The sequence below is a fragment of the Gavia stellata genome, chromosome 19 (genome assembly GCF_030936135.1).
Source record: "Gavia stellata isolate bGavSte3 chromosome 19, bGavSte3.hap2, whole genome shotgun sequence".
NCBI lineage: Eukaryota > Metazoa > Chordata > Aves > Gaviiformes > Gaviidae > Gavia > Gavia stellata.
Window position 1 is genome coordinate 5,730,444 of NC_082612.1, and position 25,480 is coordinate 5,755,923.

A 25,480-nucleotide genomic window follows, 5' to 3' on the forward strand; every position below is an offset into this window, starting at 1 on the left:
ATCAGAGGTCATTTGTTTTTGATCTAGTTCTTGCAGCTGTGCAGGATGTTTGTGGGGAAACTAACTTCCAGCGTACTACCTGCTTTACTTGGCAATGTACTTTATGCACACTAAACTGTGAGAACATTTATCAGAATAGCTGGGGATCTGATTATTGACAATTATTTTCCTTCTAACGTTTAATACATACTCAGAATTACTTGCCAAGAATCAACCTGCTAATGGTCTCAATACCTAATGAAACATGAGGCAAAATTAGAGGGCTGAGTATAAGATCATAGGAATAATAGGAAAACAGTCAAGAACTGATTAAATAAACTAGACTGAAGATTAATTTTAAGATCTGTAATTAATTCTAGAGTATAAATAGCTTGGAGCTACTACAGTCTTCCTGTGGGCTGTGAATCTCATAGTGAACTCTCCAGCTGTACTGCTCCAATGTTACTCTAAGCTGGCTATCACTTTTCCCCTTATCTTAGATACATGGTAACTTGTTCGTGCAATATATAAACTTCCTTAACACAGAGGGATTTTGTTTGGATAGTAATCCCTAACTGGAAAGGTGTGTATACAGCTTGGATTTGACAAAAACACATGAATTGGTAAAATGTGTCTGTTTCCACCCACTGTGGGCCCCAGCTGTGCACTGTCTGTGCTGTTCAAGTTGTCCTGCCTCAAACTTTGTCAATGAAGTTTGGTTTTCATTACGGACATTCATAGTTTGGTCACACTTTTTATCCAGGGTACAAAAGATGATACTTTTGTGTAGACCCCTGGAGAATCTTTCACTCCACAGCCGTAGCCCCAGGAGGTCACACCATACACAACCCAGCTTTCCCCTGGACGTTCACACATCAGTGGTCCACCACTGTCTCCTTGACAGCTATCAACACGTTTCTGCTCCTGGACGTTTCCGGCACAGAGCATTCTTCCTGTGAATCTTCTTTTGTAACGCTCTTCACATACCCTCTTGGGAAGTAAGGGGATGGCAGCCTGTTGTAACGTTCTTGAATAAGCCCTTCCTGAGAAGAGGACCCAAATTATTGTCTCATTATGATACTCAGTCTTGGAAACATAAATATGATTTAATGCAATTTTTGCTGTCAGTCATTCACACTCTTTGTCATTAAAGACAATGACTGAAAACAAGACTAAATACTGAAAAATCTACTGTGCTTTAAATATAATACTAAAATACTATGTAGATATTGTAAATATGGAATATAGGTGCTTTTTTAAAAAAAAAAAGTGTTTAAAATGTAAGATGTAACTTTACTCCTCATGTTCACTGGATCTTTCCAAGGCTGGGATTTGTTTTGTTCCAAACACACTTTCTGTGTGTTCTACAAGAATATATGCCTTAACACTTAAATGGGGAATCTATTTTAGGGAGTCTGGAGCGGTGGAGACTAAAGCTGTAGAAATGCTTCATTTCTAGGTCACCAGTTCAAATCTAGCCTAGCTCAATCTGACAGGTGCTGCATCCTCTGTTGGTGTCCAAGTAGAGCATCCAGCCAACCGTCACGCTTACGCCCTCTAAGTTACACGCAAGCTTGCTTGTCAGCTCGGCTGAGGAGCTAACGTTACTGAGCCCAAGCGTACTCTGGTACAGATGGGCAGTTTCATTTGAATCTTTTACAATCCTCGTAACTTCTGTGTACCAGAGTACTAACGGGACTGCTGACCGAAAGGAGTCTTCATTTTGTGGGGGTGACCAGAACCTCTCCTTTGGTTTTCTTTATCTGTAGTGAACCCTGCATTGTATAAGCAGTGCTCTGCTTATAAAATGTCAAGATTTAAATAATTTGGCTTGCTTCTATAGCTTACAACTCTTTTTCAGTTGGAAACATGGGAAATTAAAGCCAGTGTTGGGGTTTTTTTTAAGTAAAATCTTAATACTTGTAAAGTAATTATGAGTCATATAGTAAGCCTGAAATTTCGGCTGAAGTACTGCGATTATGTAATTTCTTACTCTAATTAAAGCCAATTATTGCCGTGGTTAATGTTTCCTTAAATAGATGTACTAAGTAAACAGTATTGCAGAACTTTCAGTGAATTGTGTAAAAAGCTAGACAGAGCTAGGTAATGAATTAGCAATTGTTTTTAGCAAAAAAACCCACCCTACAAGTCATCTCCTTTATTGTAGTACAGTGACCCAGACATCTGTGCACACAGATGAATGCATGTAAAGGGGAAGAACTGATATTTGGCCTTGTCTCCTTGCCAGTTGGAATGAGTCAGTGGAACAAAGGCTCAAGTGTGGTTGCTGTCTTGCACTGTATTCAGCACCATAAAAACATGAAAGTAAAACATGGTTATTAATTTGTAAAACATTTGAAGGACAAAGAGTTTGAAGAGGAAGAATCTTGTACTGACCCAAAAAGCGACTAGATAGTTTGTTGCAAAAGTCTGGATTGCAGATTGCATTGTGGCTCTCGTAAATTTTGGCAAGACGTTCACTTATTTAAATCTAACTGCTGATTGAAAATGTCAGTGGTAACAAGAGAAACTAAAAGTGTTATTTGAAACACTATTATGTGTATATTTTCTATCCATTTTTCTATTGAAGTAGTGTAATTTAAAGAACCTTTCTAAAATATTCGTTGTACTTACCTTAAAAACCTTAAATGTATTAGAGCTGTTAGTTATGTTCTGAGACAGGGGATGATAAGCTGCTGCACAGGGTGAGCCTGGCAACAAATAAGCTTTTCATTCATGCTTGTCAATCTTAATGAGGCCATTTTACTAACTGGTTCTGTGATTTAGAGTGGCATGGTTAATCGCCACTTTCCAAACACAAACTAAATTCAGTAAACAAAGTGTTGTCATTCCTGTTTAAGGATCAGGAGAGAAAATATTCCCCTATATAAAAAGAGTAAAAATGTTCCATTTTGAGCATTGTCTTATTTTAAGTATTTGAGATTTTTTTATTATTTTTTTTTTAAATAAGAAGCCTAACGAGATCGGTGGGTAGAAATCGTTAAAACACTTTTACCTGTGTCACCCCATCCAGTGATATAACAGTTGGGAGCAGTTTTCTGTGGTCTCTCTCTCCTTAATGGCAAACAAGCAGGTAAGACATGGGTACTGAATCTGGCACACTGTTCCTCTGGCCCCTGTAGCCTCACTAATGCAATGTCGTAGTCGCTGCTGTCAGGCCTGTACTCTTTATGCATCACAATCTGTTGGACTCCAATTTCTTCCTCGTATTCTTCTGGTACCAGTGTGTGATAGTCTCCAACCCGCACAGCATAGTTCCGAGTGTTGTTGCCATACCTAAGATTGAGGTGAAGACAAATAGGGCTGGCTGGTAACACAAACTGTCAGGAATTATAATGAAAACCTGAGTACTAACATCATTGTGATACTCCAAATAATTACTGAAATTTAAAACAGTGTTCCAGCTTGCTTTATAGGTTGGTTGAGAAATTCTAGGGGCTTAGATAACTTTGTAAAAACTTCTTCAGTTAACTGAAGCTATAATAAGGAAAACAAAGCATATGTGCATCGCAAGCCCCTACTGTCCAAGTGACAGAAGGCCTGTAAATCTTAAGACTTACTTTGCATCTAATATGACCCCAATTTCTTTCACATCATAGACTAAATGGTAAATACCTTAGAGTTGATTACTGTGGCTGAAATAACAATTTTCTGTGCAAGCCTTTGGAGATTTTTGGATTACAGGACACACATCCTTCTCAGGAAAATGCAAACAAGGGAGTACTGTTGGGTGCATTTATTTCTTTTCAAATCTGGCTAAGCTAACCCAAATATTTTTCCTTTGACTTTTCCCTTTCCCTCATAGCCTTCAACAGGAAATTTGTAATACGTGTGCAGAAAATACCCTACAGTGTTCCGTCACCTTCTAACCTACACTTGTTGTTTTTATACCCTCCAGCAATGTGCTGATCTCCATAGCTTACTAGAGCTTGCTTGGGGAGCAGCTGGCAAAGCAGGAACATTACAGGTTTCTTCTGAACCATCTATAGCTGTACCACTGAATATTTCTTCTAATTGTGGGTTACGTTCCTGGTTGCCTGCAGAGCTTTCTTTGTCAAATTCTGCACATCTCCTTCAGGTCTTCTATGAGCAAAATTTCACTTCTAGGCTTGTAAGGAGAGAGAGTTGCAGGCTATGACCAAACATCTGTTCATCTGAAGATGACCTTCTATATAGGAAAAATGAAGTAACTCGTCTACCACAGAATTTTTTGCAGGTCCTCCTCCATAGTAGTCTGTGTAAAATACTCTCCAGATACTGTATTTTCCATGTGGTTGGAAATCAAAATGCTACAGCAGCTGGAAGTGAAGAGATGAAACTGATGCAGACTTTAAAGTTTACAGAGGTTTTTAAAAAAGTATTCATACCGATTTTAGTCTCAGACTGAGAACTGAGAAAAATTTAATTGTGTATTCTACCAAACACATTACTTATTTCCTCCCTGAAAAATACAGCTCAAGAGCTTTTTAAATTTGTGGATCAGTATGTTTATCTCAAGGATATTTAAGAAAAAACCTCTATTTGTATGTGTCACATTACTAATCTCTCTGTTTTGACCACAAAAGTGCTAGTATTTTATAACTTATCACTGAATCAATTTTCATTAGGAATTTTCTATTAAGAAATGAGAGCACAAATAGGAAAAGAACATCAGAAAAGGCAGAAGCATGAATCCTGGCTCTCCAGGCATCTGACTCCAGTCCCTTGAAGTTTCTAGAATAGAGGTATTTCTTTGTAAGCTTTTTTTCAGAACAAGAATTTGAATATCTTTCTTGCACTAGATCTCATGTTCTCATTTCTAGATCAACTTGTGTGTTTTTTCCAGTTTTAAAAGTTCACTAAGACTTCACAGTTGGTTCTTTTCCTGATAAAATGGCAAAATTCCATGGAAATAGGATTGGCACCTGATACATTGCTTTTATTTTTGTTGCCCTTAAGGAGATTCTTCAGAGTGAGAAAGGCTGTTAGGTCTTAACTAGTTTCTGGAGTTACATATATCCATCTGTATTTGGCCATCTGAAATATGACATCAATGAAAACCTAAATTCTGCACCCCTGTGGATTGTCTGTCAAATCCTTGTTGTCTGCTGCCTGCCAGGCATTTCTGCTCTGACACTGATGAACCCCTCCTGGGTCACTGTTGCCACACATCTTAATCAGAAAAGGCTAATCTCACCATACTTTGCTGAGACACTTAGTATACTATTATCAGTCAAAACTTCTATTATTTTTATTCTGAGCTATGATGTAGGAGGCAGTAAAAATATAATCTGGCTTTGGCTACAAAACAGTGTGGGTTTTTATAGCAGTGCCGTGATCTGATCTGTGACCTTGGTGAGTTTCTTTTTTCTTCTGCCATCTATTTGGCTTTCCTTAATACAGCAGGGCTGTACAGTCAGGCTACACGCATCTTCAGTACATTAAAATGCTATATAGTACAGGTGTTACTTAACACAGCTTCCTTCTAGTATTATTTCTGTGAAAGTGACTTTTTTATGATTAAGTTGTACATCTTTACAACAAAATGCTTGATACATTTCAGTACCAGTTTGTACTGAATAAGTTTGATGTATTTGCTTGCTGTTGCTTTTGGGAATTTTTAGAAACTATAATTCAGATTTTAATTTAGCATGTTTACATATAGATAGACTTGAAAGCAAATTTTCCTGGCCCATGTGCAAAAATTTCCAGTAATGCTTTGGCAAAACTACAGCATTCAAAGTTAGAAACATATTTTTATATAAATACACAAATTAGGGCGGGAAGTGTTTTTTTATTCCTCTAGTTATGGAAAATATTAGTAGGGAAATTAATGTGATTCCTTAGTTTAATCTTGTGTTCTGCAGAAAGTTGCATGTGCAGTTCAGTATTTATATATATTAAATGGTCATTAGTCTCTTCACATGGAGGCTATATAACGTCATAGGCAGTGTGTTTCCTAGAACCACAGCTTAAAGGTTTCTGAATTGGTTGCAGCAAGAGAAACTACCAAATCAAGGGCAAGTGTATTGATCACTTCGGCCATCTTTTTCATGGAAGTACCGATAATGTTGATCGTTTGACAGAAAGCATGGAGCTCATTTTATTGTGTAAGCTAATCAGTGCATTGGTCCTCTGAAACTCGTAAAACAGAGGAATAAAACACCCAACTATAGAATGTTTTACAGGCTGACAGCACAACTCCTGTGGCCCTCTCCAAAGTGGACAAGGTCAGCGTAGGGGCAGGTAGCTGAATGGTCAGGGTGTGCAGTATCAAACGGTCTTTCACTTTTACAAAATCTCTTTACAGGACAGATGTAATGCTCAGAACGTAAAGAGTGTAGTAACACTGGGATGGGTTATACAGGCAACTAAGTACTTCTCAGATGTCTTGCCCAGGCCGAGATTACAAACAAACTTGGCTGATGCATTAGCCAACTTTGTAGGATCTATTTTCCTCAGAGTAAATTAGAAAAGGAAGCTGATACAGGAAGTACTTTAGTTATTTATATTATTTTCATTTGAGTTACTTTAAGTTACATGCAAAACCCCCACTAAAGTAAATGGAAGAGTTGATTTTGTTACTGACACCTCAGATACGTTTTTCTGCTCAAATTTCATAACTGCATGATGACGTTCCACTTAAGAATCTAAATGATATAGCAACTGAGCCCAGTAAGTAAAATTATGCTGTTTCCTTTGCCAGTTAAGCAATATTAAATAGTGTAATAATTTTTGCCACAGAGATTGTTTATAACTGTTAACCTCATTGCCTTTAAAAGCTATCATAAATAGGATTCTGTACCCTAGAATGTGTTGCTAGATACGATCTTTGAATGTTTGAAAGAAGTATTTAACAATTTTTGGTGCACGTCTGAGTGCCATATTGGAATACAAATGTACAAGGTCATTAGCATTAAATATATATTTGCTTTAAATAATCTGCCAAAAACATTTCCAAAAGGTCACTGAAAATACTCTCTCATAATTTATAGACACACTTTTGGCCCCATGCAGCAAATCACCTATCAGTGCTATGCTGATAGTTTCGGCATTATCAAAGCTTTTTTACCTTCAGTAAATATTTGTCCATCTAAGTTAACCATTGACCATTGACATACAGGTTTTGTATATATAAACAAACACAATCACAGTACTTTGCAGATGTGTATTATCAGTGATGCAATGGAAATCTGGCTCTCAAGTGGAGAAAGGTAATTTTACATGGTATAAATCTCTTTTTTTCTTTAATGTAATGGGTGTCTCTGCATTTTAGTTTATAGGCCTTATCTACAACATTAATTACAGGATTTACCCTATACTCTATCCATTATCTTTAATGCAATTTGAAGGGGGAAGGGGTTGTGTGTTTTTTTCATATTTTTTTTTAAACCTCATGGAAGTCAGGGTGCTACAGAGTCACAAATGTATTAGGTGTTTGTAATTTAGATGAGAAATGAACACGCTTCCTTCCTAAACTGATTTAATAATCAAAGGAACTTGATTTTTAATTGTTTATTTTGATTTGTAAGCCTAAGCATGAAGGAAAGTTGTTTATGACCAGTGATAATGAGTGCTCTCCTGTCAGCCATGTATCAGATAATAGAGTAGAAAACTTGCTGCTTCTATTTAATGTGACCTCCTTGATTTTGACAAAAGGAACAGTGTTCCCTTTAATAGGTTCCTGCTGTTCTTCTGTGTTATGGATGATGCTCATTTATAGCAGAATAATGAAGAAAGGAGATCCAGGAAAGCTTATTTTAATTAAAAGTACTGATTTTAAACATTTAGTAGAATGAGAAGTGCTGCTTCTCATGCAAATGTATGAAACTTTAATAGCTACAAGGCTTCTAGTGAGACGCTTAATGAGCAGTCTTTGCACAGATTTACCATATTTCTGTGCACACTCACACACAATAGGCTTTCTTAAACTGATTTTTTCATCGGTAGACAATTTTGTTTCTTCCCCTGTAGTAGTTGGTATTTGCCAAAGGTGGAAATATTGTAGTAGAGCCCCAGTACGTAAAAAAGGCACAGTAGTCTAGTTCAGGGGTGTCCAGTCTTCCTCACCTGAAAGTCACCTATGCAATGGCAAAGAACAACCACACACACATCACATTTGAAGAGTGGAGGCAGAGGAGGAGTCTGGGAGTGCTTCATGGGTGGAAAATGATGTTGCTTTCAGGGTATTGCCCCTCTGTCGGATGGCTGGGTTGGGCATGCCTTTAAGCTCTAGTGCAGGCTGGCAATGGTGACCTTAGCACCTCCTGGCAGGTTTATTTCCCAGCCAGCTGGAGGATGGATTAGTAATCGGCCACCATGCTAATATCATCCTGCTGCCAGTCAAGTAATGTACTGACATTGAAGGCACACCTGAATTCATCTCAGCAGTCATGCTAAATTTGAGAAATTCTGGTGTCTACTTTGGTTTCTGGTGTCTTACTAGGTATTTGGTTCCACTCTGCCTCAGGGTCCCTAGTTCTCAAAACAAAATTACCAAGACCATGTTGAGGTATACATAGGCATTCAGGAATGCCTAAAGAAGCACTTAAATAAGAGTTATATTATTAGAACAGTACAATGTTCAAGTAACACAGTATTCCCAAAAATGACGTCACAGTCATTCTAATTTCCTTTTTTTCCACGCCTCATGTTTCTAATTATCCAAAGTTAATATTTTTTTATGTATAGACCTGCAAATTCCCTATAGCTGTCAGAACCACTCAGGACAAAACTTGCTAATAAGATGGGTGGGTTATAAAAGGAAAATAGCTTCAAACAATTTTTGATATCATGTGTCTATGAAATTACAGAAAGCAGTAATGCTGCTGTACTACTGGTGAACAATTCTAATCATCATGCATAAAATTGTATTTAATTTTTACCCATAGTACAGAGGAGCCCACTTCTGTTACTTAAGCAGTGTTCCAATTTCCAGGATATGAGAAATGGTATACTGGCCTTTCTCTTGTCTGTCTGTGGAAAATATGTGAAGAAGGCGCTTGATCTATAGATAGCTCTTGGAAAGCTAGCCCCTTAAAGTCGCTCTGAGATCATTAGGAAGTTCAGCCCACTCTGTCCAGTGTCAGCTTAGAGCTAAAGGTGCCTTCTCTCTTTTACAGTAAAAGGTAGTGCATCCACAGGGTGTCGGAGTTGCATGCCTAGATCTAGGTTGCACAGTTTTAAATGCAACATCTGGGGCAAAACAATACTTTGTGCCTGAGACCACATGGAACCGTTTTAGGATAGCCTGTAACAGACCCTCGAGTGCCAGCACTGATCTGGAAGTACCACAGTGTACACTGCTGCAGCCATTGTGCTGCCCCATCAGGTGGGTGTTCAGCAAAGTATCCAAAATGGGCACGCTTTGGCAGCACGTTCAGTAATGACTTGGAGCCCCAGCTACGTAAGCAAGCTGTTGGGAAGAACAAGTCGCATATTCTGTGGGGAGTGCTTACTGTAAGAATGCACTGTAACTGCAGCAGCACAGCACAGCAAATACTAACTTGTTTCACCAAACTTTGTGAAAGCATTCTAATGAGGGGAAGAGTTGGGTAATTAAGGTCTTGATTTGCACACAGAAAACATAACTGGCTTCCTGTGACCTCCCTTTTTCTTTCCTTGAAGAGGATCTTTGAGGTAAAATAACAGAAAGGACTGTCTTGTTTTCAAGCAAAGGCTTTTTCAATCAAAGGCTTTTTCAAGAGCTTAAGCTGCATCCTTAATAATCGCTATAGAGATGATGAACAGGGGAATAGGAAGCCATTGTCTGTAAATTTTGATGATAGCAACTGAAGTGCTTTCATAGTTCCACAGAAACAACTGGGACATCAGTTGAATTAGGCAGAGATTTTACTGAGTTTGACCATTTCAGCTTGAAATACTACCAAGAAAAGTCCTTCATGATTTTCAGGAAACATGAAAATGAAAAGATGTGCATCTGGCGCTAAGCAAAGGTAACACTTCCCATTCAAGTAAAAGTATATCTGACTCTTCTTTTTAGTTATTAGTGTGCAAAAGGAAAGGCTCAAAGTCCAAAGTTAAAATATTTGCACTCCACTTGAGCAAATTCTAGCAAATATCCTCAAAACTGCAATGCCGTTCTTCTGTGCTTTTATTCCAGCCCATACTGCAAACTTTTGTAAGGATTCCACTGAAGTAATTGCTGTTGAAAGCTTAAAATACTAGAACGGCTTCCTTTCCGTGCAGGTTGATGCTTTTACACTACAGTAACTTCATCAGCAGTGAATTCCTGATGTCAAAATTACTGAAGAGGGGATATCATAAAAACTAAATAGGAGAAATATCAGGAACAGAATATCTGTTTCTGCCAAAATGGGAAAAGACGTTTAACAAAGCTAGATAATAGTTTAATACTGAGAATTGCAGAAGTAGTTAGACCAAGTAGATCAAATGTGATTTACAAGGGAGTGTAAGTTGCAATCCAGTTGCTAAACATATGGAAAGGAGCTGAATTTGGCACAGTTTTATTAGATGCCAGTGTCAGAGAATTATAGCAGTATAACTGCTTAGACAATTACTTTGTTAAAGGGGATGGGACCTTTGTTTAGATGGCTGCAAAAGACAATTCTTTATGTACTGTGAGATAACAGAGTAAGGCAGTTGCTCCAGCCTATTTGTGAAGAATAAGCAAAACAGCTTGGTTTCACTAGCATCCAGTGTACAGGTTTACTTTCCTATTAGACTCAGCAAAATACATAACAGTGCTTTACCCTTAAATGGGTTTGGGGAGACTAGTTCATCTAGTCACTGCAGTGTTACAGTAAAAATGTCTATCACTGCAAATATCTATCATTACCAAAAATAATCCAAAATATTACAGTCCTTGTGTTTGGTGTTTGCTCAGTTGTCTTCTCTATAACCTGAAAGCCATAAGCTGCAGTTTTGTTGGAACAGGAAGCTCTGTTAAAATGTCAGAAGTATTGTCTATATATTTTCATGGAAATGCTGAAGTTGTGAATATACATTTCATGAGTGATGACACCAGAATAATTTCAATGTATTAGGGTTTTTGTTTGTTTTTATTTGGAGGGAAAGGAGATTGGTTGGTAGGGGTTTTTTAAACCAAAGGCCTTGAACTGGAATGTTTTTGCCTATACCCAGAACACCAAAACAGTCTGAAAATACACTTCACTATTGAAGAGAGACCTACCTTTTAAAGCAGTGTGCAGCAGTGAGGACCCAGCAGCTGCTGATGAGAGTAGCACCACACAGGAGTCTTCCGTCACCGTGAGAAGATTTCAGTCGGAGCGCAACCTGCCACGGCCAGCCGCCCCTACAGAGGACATAAGACATTGAGTTCAGGGTGCAACAATGGAAAAGTAAGGTAGCTAGTCAGTTACCTTGAATGTAAATCCTATTTAGTTTCTTTGACTGACATAGCTTACAAACAGCCTTATTTATTGAGTAACAGTTGAGAATACCTTTATATTCCTGCAGCATTCAGAATTCCATTTAACAATGGTCAGGATTACTTTATGGATTGTTTGGGCATCCAGCACTCTGAGCGCTTCCTCCAACTGTCAGTTATTTTAATTTTCTCTTCTCAGATTGCATTCATTGTGCCAAAAATACATTCTATGGGTTCCTTGCCAAATACCATTCAAGTCAACAAACCAGAAATTTCCTGTCAACCGGAGAGGGGAAAGAAGGGAATTTCTTGAAAAGCTTAACTCAGCGTCGTTTCCTGTCTGCATTAATATCCTTGTCGCTTCTGAGCTGTTTGAAAAGGGAAGCTGGCAAGCCAAGAGGTCTAAAGCAACTGTAGAAACCACAAGTAATAGATTAGCACCTTTTTTCAGCCTGTGATCATCTGTTTTATATAGTAGATCTGGGATACATATTTGCAGGCCTATCAAGACAGGATGGATTATTTTTCACCAGTTTAACAGATTAGCAAAATATGGAATTAGAGAGAAGGGGGGAGAGGGATGCACCTGTAAGCAACAGCAACATCCAAGAATAAGCAATAGGTAGGCTTAGGTGATTTCTGACTACTGTCAACTTGAATAGGTATCATCTAGTCCAGCATCCTATCTCAGAGTTGCCAGTGCCAAATGTTTTAAAGTAAGGTGGAGGAATTTACTTCCCATAAAGCATAAGACAATTTAGACATTTTTAAGTTTTGGAAGATGGGTTTCAGTATTTCTTTCCAAAATGGGGTAATTAGGACAGCTTTGCATTTCCTGGTATGTAAGTAAGCATCCGGTTTGTTTCTGAACTTTGTCACGTTCTTTGTCTTAATGACTTCTTGTGACAATGAGTCCTTCTCTGATATTGCTCATATGTTCCTTTTCTTGATTTTGAAGCATTTCTAAGTGCATTATTGGATTTCACTCACCTTTTTGCTTTGTCTAATGTCCCTGTGCTTATTTATTATGGGATCAGGTTTCTTGCTTTTAATTGTGCAAATCCATTATTTGTCACCATTCCATTTCATCCAGTGTCCTTTGTACACATATTCTGAGACAATAATTCTTGATCTTCTTTTTCTGTACAATGCATTATTTATTATTCTCATTTGTCTCCTTACTAAGGTAAGTAATCCTACTTTGCTCTGTCTGACTGCGTTTAAATGTTTTTCTGGGCTCCCTTGTGTTACTGTTCTTTGAAACTCCTCCACTCAGGCAGTGTCATTTTTGAAATGGATTGATAGATGCTGTGCATGTACTTCGAAATAGGTTGCACAATGACATGTAATGATACTATAAGTGTATTTTTTACAATCCCTTTTGTAAGATTCCATAATATATTTTTTTTGTCATTACTCACAACTGTTAAGAAAATAAAGGCTATACTTCCTATCGTAGCTTTTAGTAGTAGTATCAGTAGTATTTAGTTAATCTGTTTATATTAACTAAATGTAGACAGGTCATTAAAAGCTAAGAACAAAGTGTTAACAAAAAGCCTGGGTTTATAGCTATGTCATCATCAGAGAGGCTTATTTTGTGAAGGAAAATTAGGTCTTAGACAGTGAATCACACCCAGGCCTTTTTTTGGTGTAGGTAGTATTTAAAACCTTGTACCATATTCATAGCTCTCTTCATACAGCTCACATCCTGATATCAAGATATCCTTTGAAAAAAGTAAAATGGCTATTTTTAAACAAATTTAACCCAATCAAGGAATAAACCCATAAGCATCTACTGATTTTCAACTAATGCCGCAAGTATTTATCCATGAATATTTTTTAATTTCGTACCAAATTTGTTTTGAGTGTATTTCTTCTTCTACCTCATGACAAGCCAAAAGAAAAACAAACGAACCTGCAATAAAACCATGAATTAGGCAAGCTGCTTATGGCAAATACATGTCTTAAAAGTTTTGTATTCAAAATTACTTGTCTTTACCAAATATTTACCTTAAAGAATTTTTGCCACCAATTATTCGCTTTTGTCGACGATGTAGTAACCTCAATCCACAAACAGAAGCAAGAGAATCTAAACCAGAAAGGGAGATATAGACAGCATTAAACTCAAAATGACAAGTAGCCAATCTTCAATGAGAGTTAACTAAAGAAAAAAAAACCACAAAGACTGAAGTTACTCTGTGTTTCATGGTAGTTTTTAACAACCAAAGTTTGCTCGGGGAAAATACACTGAATTCTCTCAGAGTTAAAAATTCTTTTTAGCTGAGATCTTTTGACTGTGATCACAGAGCAATTTATACATTTGTGCTCTGCCTCTCAAGTGTAGGATTTTTTTATAGGGTTCTTCCTTACTTCATGTAAGTGGAAGCAGAGCTTGGCATACCACATAGATCTCAGTCCTCAGCTGAAGATAATCTATACCTTGAAAAGTTGAAAGTAGCTGTCTAGGTTTTTGCGTTTTCATGCTCCTCGTACAACTTAAGAAACATGGCTGCTGTAAACTATGGTAGACGAATACCCTGTGGCATTTGAGTAGTCTTTACAATTCCTTTGTGCAGCTGGCACAGCGATAAGATCACACAGTGTAAGCAGAGAGGATTTCCCACCACTTTTGTTTCTATAATTCTTTTGATATAACTGTTTCCTCTGTGAGGTGGAATTGTTTATGTCCATCTCTTCCTACCATGACAGTTCCCCATCCAAACCTGTTGGTCTGCCACTCACAACGGGGCTTCACCTTTATTGCTGTTCCCGGGGGCCTTCTTGCTTAGGTGGTCACAGATCACCCCCGCGTCTTCGCTGTGACGGCAGTTGTGCGTCCCAATGTCCTGCTTAATGCAGTCTGCCAAGGATCTCTCATTTCCTGTACATTTCACGTTATCCACGTGGATCGGGCCTTTGCCTTCCCCAAAGTATGCCATTGTCCTTGCTCTAGCCGGACCTCTGGAAACAGAGCATATTTTTTTTATTAAACATTTTGAGGCATTATTCTACATTTTACTCAACTGAAATATTTCAGAGTGAATAGCGAAAAACATTCAGGTTTTATTCTGAGTCCCATCACTGATTCGCTTGATGACAACTTTTCTTCTCATTGCCTCTGTTACTCTGGTTAAGTAGAAAAAAAAACAGTGTAACAAAATTGCTATAGTTCATTAATGTTTAAAAAGTGCTTTTATGTACCTAGTTAGAAGGCACTATGCAAAGTATTTTACATTGTAACAGCATTGCAAATATCTATAAAGCAAAATATGGGAAAGCTGCTTTTTCATAATCTCTTTAATCCTCATACAAAATCAACATCTATGAATGCTAAAAATAATCTGTTCTGGTCTGATTCCCTCAGAAAGATGGGCCAGTTAAGTACAGTATACTTGCAGTATAGTAGGAGCCATGATTTACAGATCTATTAGTGCTTAATAGTTATTAATCTATTTCCTCATCATGCCATTTTTAAAGTGCACCCCACAGATGAGTTCCAAAACTGCATTGTAACTGGGGAAAGACTGAACCCAGTTCAGTCTCGGCACCCAGCTTTTCCTGGAGGCGCCCCACACTTAGTGCTTGTGTAGCATTTTTGGACATAGGCCTCAAGGCCATTTACAAAGAAGGTCAGTATGATAATCCTATGCTTGTATAAGGATAAGGATCAAACCTAAGTATTAAATGTCAGACTTGGGACATTTTATTAGGGTTTGAAGTCCTGATCCTTACAGCTCGTTTGTAGTGCCATACAGGTTCAGCAATGACTGCAGTGTCAGTTGTGCGAATGACCTCTTTTGAATGATGAACTTTTTTCCCGAATGAGGGAGTGAATGAACAGACGCAATAAAAAAACCAACATGACTTGTGCATCTCATTTGGTAACTTTGTGATAGATTTTTACTTTTAATTACTTCGGATAATGATTCTTAATAAAAAATAGGTGTTTTGTTGTATATGGTTTAAGAGTCAGAAAGAAGTATGAGTGGGAGACCCCCCAGCTGGCTATACAGAGAAGTGGGGCAGGAAGCCACAGCCGCCTCTAGGTGTGTCTGAACTACAGGTTTACATATCAGTTAAGAGCAATTTCCTGATATTTTATTGTGATAAGAATATACGGAATACTAGATCACTAAAATGTTGCACTATATCACAGGTTTCCATTTTAAAGGATATGTTATAATTGCATATTGTGAAGGACAGTACTTCTATGTATACAAAAGGGTAACTGCATGTACAGTGAAATGCTAGAGTAGAGAAAGACTTTAACAATGAAAATGAAAATGTATTAGGCATTTCATTAACAATGAAAATGTATTAGGCAAGATATATTTCTATTTATGCCTCTTCAATATATATAATATAATATTTAATAATATATTCGTATTTTGTATTTATACCTCTTTTAATACCCACAGTGTTGGGGAAGATAGGTGAGAATGGCATAAAGAGTTTATGTCCCTTCATCAGCTAGGGATTCTCTGTTCAGGAGGAATTTTGATTTGTCATACCATTTTCAAAGCTTCGTCATACTAGAAGCGTGACTGGATCAAACTGAAAGAATCCAGCCCTCAATTGCCCATACCCATATAATTGAAACATGAAAGTAATAGATACAAGCCTCCTCCTTTTTCAAACTTGCACACAGAAAGCCTTGCCTGTTTGGATTTTTTTACCATGGTATTGAAGGGTAGGCGGGCAGGTTTTCAAGGTAGGGAATGTCGCTTAGAATGCATGAATTGTAAAAAGCTGGGAAAGAGAAGCGTGTAAAACATCTGACAGAGATGGTACCACAAGGTCAACTCTTCTTACATGTTTTTAATTTCCATGGCTAGCGTGTATTTACTGGATAATCCAAAGCCTTAACTGACTTTGGAACCAGTATAGGACAATCTTTGCCTAGTGAGTTTAGTATGTTTTAAGTTGTCAGTCGCAAGCAATGTGTCTCTTCTTGCTCCAAATATTTTTCTTTTGTGAATGATAGTGTGATTACAGATAACTACACAAAAAAGTCCAACTCTCCAATACCTGTGGGCAGCTGATGCGTCCATGTATGCTATTACAAAATAGTGAGACAGTACAGGCACCCGTTGCAAATTCTTACCTGGTTTTGGTATCTCTCTGTCAAAAAACAAAGTTTCTGCTTTAGGGCATTGCTCTAAAGTTCCTCAGGATATTGAAAACTACTTTATTGTGAATCACCGTGGTATTCTTAGCCTTTCCCAGAGAAGTATTTATTGCAGTTTAGTATAGAATTGTTTCTGCAGACTTTTACTGGCTATTTAAAAAGGGCTCTGCCTCCATTGGCTTACCAGATAAATCTCAAAGAATACTCTGACATCTATGAGGTTGCATATGTAAATATTTTAGGTGGAAGAGATGTAGAGAGACAAAGATGAAGGAGGGAACTTAATGCATATAGATTGCAATCATGCATTGACATGAACTCAATCATGGGGCTTGGACTGCAGAGACTCTTCATACCTTTATATGAAAGCTATCTGTCTCTTACTGTGCGTCAATAATCTCTCAGTTTGCTGGTAATGGCTATGAAAGGTGTGTCCATACCCACTCTTAACAAAAAAACCCCACTCTTCAAATAGAACATCTACCAGGAAACAAATGTAAAAATCATGATGTTCTAGAGCAAGGAGTGCAGCTTAATAGAGAAAATTATTTCATACAATTGGGAGATCTCTAAATGCAGGAGTGTTAAGTCTTACATGTTTGTTACGTGCTGGAATGTGCTCTTGCAACTGGTTTTAGTCCACCCTTAACAAACGTCTGTTTCCCTTAATTGCTGCTTTCCAAGCCAGCTATTTATGCACAGATGACCATCAGAGAAACAACCTTTTTACTTGCTCAGATCTGTCCCTAGAGAGAAGGGTGGCTTCAGGTCTTATCCCCTAGCTTTTCTCAGACACAAGGCCGTACACAGTAACATGCTGAGCTCTTCAGATGCAGTATTACCATTATTCATAACACTGTTAATCAGGAAATCTAGTTGATTAATATAGATGGCCAACTAGCCTAGAACTTTTTTCTTCCCGTAGTAGATAATTTTTGGAGCACTAATGGCAGGATATTTGTTCATTTGGGGGGGTGGGGAGGTGGGGTGTGTATGTCTGTGTTCTTATAAGCCGATCCTAAATGAAAGGGGTCCAGTTCTACTGGGCCACTTAATTCACTAAAATGCAAGAGCTTCTAAAACAGTCTTTTGCTCTTTACTCATTCTATCAAAATACTTTTGTATCTTAAACCAAATCACATAGTAGATAGTACCTCAGAAAAGGTGTGTGTTCTCTTAGTGTTTATCTTGCTACAAATGTACTTTGATTAGGTTGCTATTATTTATTATTATGTTTTCATGACTGGTTTTAGCCAATTAGTAGGGCCGTTTTGTAATGTTCTTTATATTATGTTTTTCTGACATTAATCATGGATTTGACAAACTGGCTTAATGAGACATCTTTAAAACTAGTATTGCTTTGAACCTAGTGATTTTGCCAACTCAGGGATTTTCTTATTTCAGTCTCAAAATGAACCCTAGTAAATGGCTGAGAATGTTCCAAAGCAGGATTTCATAAAATACATGTACTGATAAGCATTGACAATATGAATAATATGTGCAGGAAAAACTCAGTCCACTTGCTCAGTGTTTACCCTTTGCTTACGCAAGTCTTCCTTTTTAAGGCAGTCTTTTCTCCCATTTGTAATAATAAATGTGTGAATTTTTTTTCCCAAGCAGTGTAATTCCCCAGAAGGAGAGACTTGAGAATTAAACATAGCATTGTAAAGGGAGTTGAATGATACTGTTTAGTTCAGTGATCAGTCTTAATGAAAACTGATGTCAACTTCAGTATTAGGTGGTTTATGAATTCCTCCCAGGAAAAGATCATGAAGTGTTTATTTCTAAAGAAACAACATTCATCAACCCTCAAGCTCAGGTGCCTGAACCCAGAAGCCCCTGCCTTCCTTTGGAACAGTCAAATCACCACTGAATATAATTTGAACTTCAGCAGAAAGATCTGTGCCTGAACTCCTAGGCCCAGAAGCAATTCCAGCTCATCAATGCACGTAATGGCATAGTCAGGTTTGTGGAATGCGACTGTCTAGACATAGGGTCACGCAGATCCAGCATTTCCGACAAGCTCTCCCAGTTTCTGGAACCTAATTTTAGATTTCTAAAATGGGACTATCCCTAGCCCTTCAGGAAACATGTGCTCTGTTGTATGCTATAATCTTAACCCCCCATTCTGACATGACACAAATTGAGAATCCAGCCAACTGTCTGTCCTTGCAGAGATTTAAAAACAGAAGGTGGGGATAAGTGGTTGAGTTTGATCATCTGAGGGAGACATATAAAAGGCCAGAGAGGCTGAGGATGAAGCAGACTAAATGAATGATTCAGTGGGAGACAATACAAGTCAAGTTTTGTAGTTTTGAAGCCATAGTCATCTACTACTTATAAATATGCTTTACTAAACGAATACCAGACAATTTTTAAAAGGCATATATTATGCGTTCAGACATAATTTGATGATACTCGGTTGCACAAACTTTACATTGTTAGATACAGCAAACAGGTAACGTGATTTGTATTTCTTAAGCTCAGATTTCCTTACAGGTACACTCATTTCACTAGTTTCCTGTTGTATTTCACTAGTGTTCTGTGTATTTTTCAGCTGATATTAGGTCTGCTATTTATATGTCTGCCCTATAGTTGTTATATCTCTACTGCTGTTAGGTATCCAGAAAAATTTGCTTATGAGTGATGTAAACCTCATTAAGTGACTTAGTTCAAAAGTGACACATATACATTGCAGTGGTTTTAATTAGAGGGTGTTTTTGTCCTGTCAGGTCTATTCTTATATTAAATTAAGTTTATTCAAATTACTGTCATGCAGGCTGAAACCATAATCCTTTGTGTAACAGTTTTATCAAATGTCCAAGCTACGTAGAGTCAAGCCAGATCAGTAAATGAAGAAAAAAACCACGAAACTAGGACCTGTTGGTATATTTCATTAAAAATGTTAACAGTTATGTTAGAACCTATAAGAATTTCAAAGTCATCGTTAAAGTTCACAAAAGATAAATATTAACAATATGCAAAATTATACCTTTCAATGAAAACAGACCAAGAAGTCTTTAAAACAATACAACCATTACCTGTGAAATTTTAGCTAAATTCCAGACAATTTCAGTAAACTGTGATAAACCAAGTCTAGGTTCTGAATATTTGTATTTTCTTTGCTAATGTAATGAAAAAGGCATTTTAAATTCCCCAAGGTTTTTCTATGTATGCTGTTACATCAAATCACTAAAGCACTAGAATTTAGGTACCTTAAGTTTTTCTGTGTTGACTGAAGATGACTCAGTATAAAATTGTTATATGAATGAAGATTGTCACGTAGGTATGGTGAAATGCAGAGGTCTCACACAAATCAGAAACAAAACAGAGAATCTACATAGTTCACAGAATATGTAATCATCTGTGCTATTCTAGATGTAAATATTAGTTTCCCTCATTTTTTCCCAACTAGAAATTTCACTCCCAACTTTTAAAAAATGTTTAGAAATCTGAAAACAGAAGATGAAAAGTAAATTAAGAACAGTTCGAGTGGCAAAGAGCACAGAGCAGATACACTAAATCTGCTTCTCTGTTACATTAGTGCAACTAAGTATAAAAAAAAAAATAAAATTGGTGTAATATGTTTATATTGTATAGACATGTAGCACCTTGAAAGACAAATACAATATAGTATTTAGTCAATAGCTTAGTAATTTGGAATGTTTATCTTCTAAAAAAATATTAATAACTAGCAGTAACTTGCATTTCAGTTGCCAGTCAGACTGTGATATGGCTTTGAATATTAAAATTCCTTTTCCCAATTAGCTAGTTAATGAATACTCCTTTTGAAGACCTAGCCTGCTACTTCTTCTACAAATAGTATAAACACACTTTTCTAAAAGAATGCCAAACAGACAAGTTTTAAAAAGCATATATTGTTGTCAGACATATGTTGGTGATACTTGCTTGCAGAAACTTAACATTTTTAGATATAGCAAACAGATAACTTGAGAAACAGCTTAATGAGTTTTCTTACTTGTAGCCAAGCTGTCGACAGACTACAGCTGCATCCTTATCAGACCATCCATCATCACAAATTGTGCCCCACTGGCCATTGATAAAAATCTCTACGCGTCCTTCCTTCTTATTCTCACCATCCATCAGCCTCATGGGAGGACCTGGGAATAAATTACTGCTGTCAACTTACAACAACAGAAGCAAGAACTAGTACTTAAGTCATTTTCATCACATTCAGTATATACGGTCAGCTGATGTTTCTGTTCAACAAGCCTAGATTCAGCTGTTAAAGTAGTCATATTTTTCCTGGCTGGCAGAAGGAAGCAGTTTATACAAATACGAAATACTGTTGTATTTTGAACTTCAGAGTTCGTCTGGTTCCTTCATTTCATACAAGTATGTGACATAGCTCAGAATTTGACCACAATGGACACAGAACAATTCTCCCCTTAATGGCAGAAAACACCCGAGATATCTTCGATGTGATACCCATACAAGCTACATTCCTTGCAGAAACTTTATGAGTGAATTTAGCTATATCTCAATTCATAAATCTATTCTCAAACTGGTTGCTACCACTCCTCTTAACCACTACCTCGGCAAAAAAGTGCAGCATTGTGTGAACTTCAGTTATTACTTATCATTATGCATGCTGTTCTGTAGCGTATTCTGTGTGATAGCAAAATGTTCTACAGCGTGTTATTCTAGACTAATGTGTGATTATTTTTCTAGCAATTTAAATTGATTGCTTATTCAGATATGTTCATAATACAAAATCTCACTTCTGTGGATTAGTCAGACTTAATTAATTATGGTCCATTCAGTGCTTGGCCTGTAGTTATTTTTGAATCATTAAGCAAAGTACATATTTGATTCTCACTTACGTTAAAACTCCTTCATAGCATGCTAGCAGAGCAAGTAGCCTTAAAACAGTTATGAATTCGTCTTGAGGCCTCTTTATAATGTTTAAGAGAGAGAATCACTTTCTAAATCTTTTAGTATGTCATGCTTTATAATCCTTAATATACTAATTAGTGTTTCTTTTTAAAATAACTGGAAAGACTGTTTCTCATTCTTCTAGCCTGTTCCTAATCTTTTCTAAACTTCTAAGGATGAGAAATTACTTAATTATGCTCTTAAATAAAGCAGTATTTCCAGACATTTGCATCTGATATTTAATTCAGATTAATTTAGGGTATGAATAACTTTCGTATAGCAAACCTTACTCTGGATCAGAGCTAGTTAAATCTGGCCTAATTCATTAATTAAAAGAGGAAAGATTTGAAAACAAAATTGAAGTCCATTTGCTTCAAATGTAATTTAAAGCATATTGTTTATACTGGAATTAGTACTGTCTGGACAGTTACATGAATTAACTTCACCAACTTTCTCGTTAGCCACATTGTCATGATCTTACATACTAAACAAATGTAGTTGTAGTTACTGTAGTGTATTCTATCTCATTTTTAGTGTTCCTTAATGTCTGTATTTCCTTAAGTCATATCATCTACTAATTTCTCATATTTTTCAACTGAATTCATCCTTACAGGGAGAAAACAGGCTTTTTCAAATGCTGGGAAGTAAATGGTAACAATAGAGTCTTTGTCCACTTTCCAATCAGAAATCCTGTAGGAAATGTTAGATACACTGTCTTCATTTTCTTGTTGAAATGATGTGTTATTCTGGAAGAATATGATTTAGGTGCAAACCATACTTACTTACATCACCCAGCTAGAGTCATGGGATATTAATAATACAGTATAGCTATTTTATTGTTATCTGATCTTCTTGTGTTTTAGGAAAAAAATATACATATATTTATGAGCACAAAATTACTATAACTTTCTGGTAATGGGGAATGTGAGAATGTTACCATATGGATGCATTTAACTGAATCAGACCTCCTTCAGCTAAGATTATGTTTTATAGGAATTTGAGCAAAGCAGCACAGATGGTTTGCATCTGTAAAGACAGCAGTCATGATTTGAATTCCTATTATTTTTGGTCTGAGAAAATTCTTTCTACTAAATATGATTTGACATCATCTACACATAAAGAAACTGTACTGCAACATAAAACATTTATTGGACTGTGAGAGGTCAAAAGGCTATAAAGAAAAAGACTATAAAGAGGGAGAGACTGGAAAAGTACATGTGGAAGTGTTGGTTGTTGCTGTAACAGGTAGCAATGCTGTGCAGTAAATACGTGTCGTAGTTTGCAGGATTGGCCTTCAGTCTCTAATTTCCAGAGAACTTCAGGCACGCAGGCATACAAATCCATTACATTTCAGTAGAAGCTGTGACTCTAACTCCACTAGTTATAATTCTGATTTCAAAAACAACTAAAATATACTTGGGCACACTAAAGAATATCGGCAACAATTTTGTAAAAGGCTACCTACTCACAAGCTACAAACTTTGTATGCAGCAAATTTTAAAAATGAAACTCTTTTTCAGAATTGCTGAGCAATCCATTGTTCCCCTGTAATTTTTACTGTGCATATCTGATAGCCAGAATTGTTCTTTAATTATCTACATGTAGATTTAGGAATCTTTGGAATTAATTTGTAGATATATTTTGTTCTACAATGCCACTATGTAATTAGTATTTTTCTCTCATTTCTTTTCTTATTTGTCTTCTTATTCTTTTTTCATACAAGTTTGTAGGCTTTTTGACATTGGAACTGGCTCTTTGATCTGTGTTTGTAGTATCATTCTGTCCTGGTCAGCAAGTGGGGCCCATTCACCCAGGTACAATATGAACGATAGGCAGTAGTAACACAGACATAACTTCATGCTTCTCACCCTTCCTTCTTGCTATCTCTGAACTTACCCTCGTTCTCCATATCTCTTTTTTCAGATTGTCTGAATGTAAGGCCATAGGAGAATATACTATTGATTTATATTCCTCAGTGCTTGGGTACGTCTCCCAACTTTCGATAGCATGAGATAGTTACTTAGAACTTGGAGAGTGCTGAGTGAAATGCAGTGTACCATTAGGAAGTGCTGAACAGGTCTAAAATCTGGTGAAGACTGAGAGAACAGGATCTCTGGAATCTGACTTTGTTACCTTACAAATTTGTGTTGATCTTTAATGTTCTGGCTGCTTACGTTCCTTTAAATAAAGCTTGATTACTTCCTATGATCTTCAGGAAAAAAGTGAGCTTTTTTCCCTTCCTGTTCCTTCTTTGCACACATCTGCCAAATACTAAGATTTTTGAGCATCCTTAAGCATACTATATTTTGCTCAGATCTGCACCCACTGCAATATTCATACTGTGACTTTACCAAAGAGATGCCTTACCAAGTGAGAGTTTATGGCTGTCGTTATCTGGATGGCAAACGAGTCCGACATCCTCCTGATGGTTGCAGTCATGCTTTCCCCACTCTCTCCTTGAGCATTGCAGAAGGTTTGTCTCCTTCCCTGAGCAGCTGACATCATCCAACCAGATGGGCCCAGAGCTTCCTTCCGAGTAGCTCCCAGGTGCACTTTTTCCATACCTGCATAACACATATGTATACGAAACGTTTTGGTCCACAGTGATCAGAGGGCATGTGATGCTTAAGCACTAGAAAGGAAAGAAATTATTTCCGAAGAAATAAAGGTTTCTCAAGTACTAACAGTAAACAGTGTTAACCATGACAGAGCAGGTTCAGTTAGCATTAAATTCAATGAGAGCACCCTATGCTGCTGCTTTGGTAATGTTTTTTTAAGGAATTACTGTTACATTAATACAAACTTGAGAATGTAATACCTTTGAATAAGGCCTCGCTTCAACCAAGCATATGGCTGTCTCACTGACTTTGAGACTTAAAGCATGTTCTTAGTATTATGTACACATTCAAATGTCACAGTCTGGGGAAAAATGAGACAAAATTCTTTTTCGAATGTGAGCTGTTACAATCTGAAGGCAAGACAACAATCACCTAGTGAGAGTGAATCTTTGTAGCCTCAGTCAGTAGGAAAAGTAGTGAAGAGTGAATGCATGAAACTCTTAATGGGATTTTTTCTAAAATATGCTTTTCAATATATAACAGTGCTCCAGGGCCAGACTGTGGGTTTTTCTGAGCTAGATCCAGAAGGACTTATACCTTGAAAATGTCTGTGATTTTTAATGACTGTTCAACAAGCAAAGATTTTGAAGAATCAAACTTTTATAGGCAAAATAGAATACAACAAATCAGTTTTTCTCTATAGCGTGTGCATTGAGCTCAGTTAGCCAAAAAGATGATTGGAAGGAACTGGGTGAATAAAGGCTGCTGAATCACAACCTCATTTGAAGCTTTTTCTTCTACCTAAACTGAGGCCATAAATACCTCTTCAAGACTGAGTGAAGCAGGCTTTAATGGATTTTAACTCAGTAGTTTCTATGAAGCACTCAGCTAATATTAAAAACCCAGACTCTTGAATAATGTAGGGTTCATGTAAATATTTGTCATCATTGTCAAGTCAGAGAGTCAGATATCTAATATCAAGTAATCTTACTTAAATCCCAGCTGCCGGCAAACCACCTGTGTATTCAGCTCTGTCCACCCATCATCGCAGATTGTGCCCCACTGCCCAGTATAATAGACCTCCAGGCGTCCCTCATGACTGCCTTTCCCACTTGTTAGTCTTAATGCACCATCTGTGTCATTAACAAGTAAGGAAAAAAACAAGAATCAGTTTTTCTTAGGTCCAATTATTGTTCTAAAACAAAATTAGTAACATTGCATTTACTGCATCTGATCAGAATATTAGACTACTAAATCTAGTGCTGATCACTAGGTGTCATTTAATGAGAAGATGAAAGAAATGCTGTAATGCACCCGGTCAGCTCTGAAGTGTTGCATAATGCGATTGCTTAAGTGCAAGAGAAATAGCACAAGATATTGATCCCCCAAGCCCTTATTACAAGCCAAGTCCACAGGGGTGGGCTCTGATTATGTGATTTCGCTGTATATAATCTTTATCTTTTTCTTTGTATATTCTGTTATTTCCCATTGCTTTTATGCTGAAATGCTTATTGCTACTGATAGATGTGATACACAGCTAAGGCATGC

General features: G+C 37.1%; 1 protein-coding gene across 1 annotated transcript in view; it reads right to left on the reverse strand.

Moving 5' to 3' along the window:
- Positions 1-714: 714 nt before the first annotated feature.
- Positions 715-25,480, reverse strand: part of PRSS12 (serine protease 12) — a 43,467-nt gene continuing 18,701 nt past the window's right edge. Inside the window, exons 6-13 of the mRNA XM_059826858.1 lie at positions 24,924-25,065; positions 23,742-23,938; positions 20,458-20,599; positions 14,106-14,311; positions 13,361-13,439; positions 11,153-11,275; positions 2,996-3,276; positions 715-1,022 (exon numbers count right to left, since the gene is read on the reverse strand). Of these exons, the coding sequence (XP_059682841.1) occupies positions 715-1,022; positions 2,996-3,276; positions 11,153-11,275; positions 13,361-13,439; positions 14,106-14,311; positions 20,458-20,599; positions 23,742-23,938; positions 24,924-25,065 (1,478 nt within the window). The remainder of the gene's footprint in view (positions 1,023-2,995; positions 3,277-11,152; positions 11,276-13,360; positions 13,440-14,105; positions 14,312-20,457; positions 20,600-23,741; positions 23,939-24,923; positions 25,066-25,480) is intronic.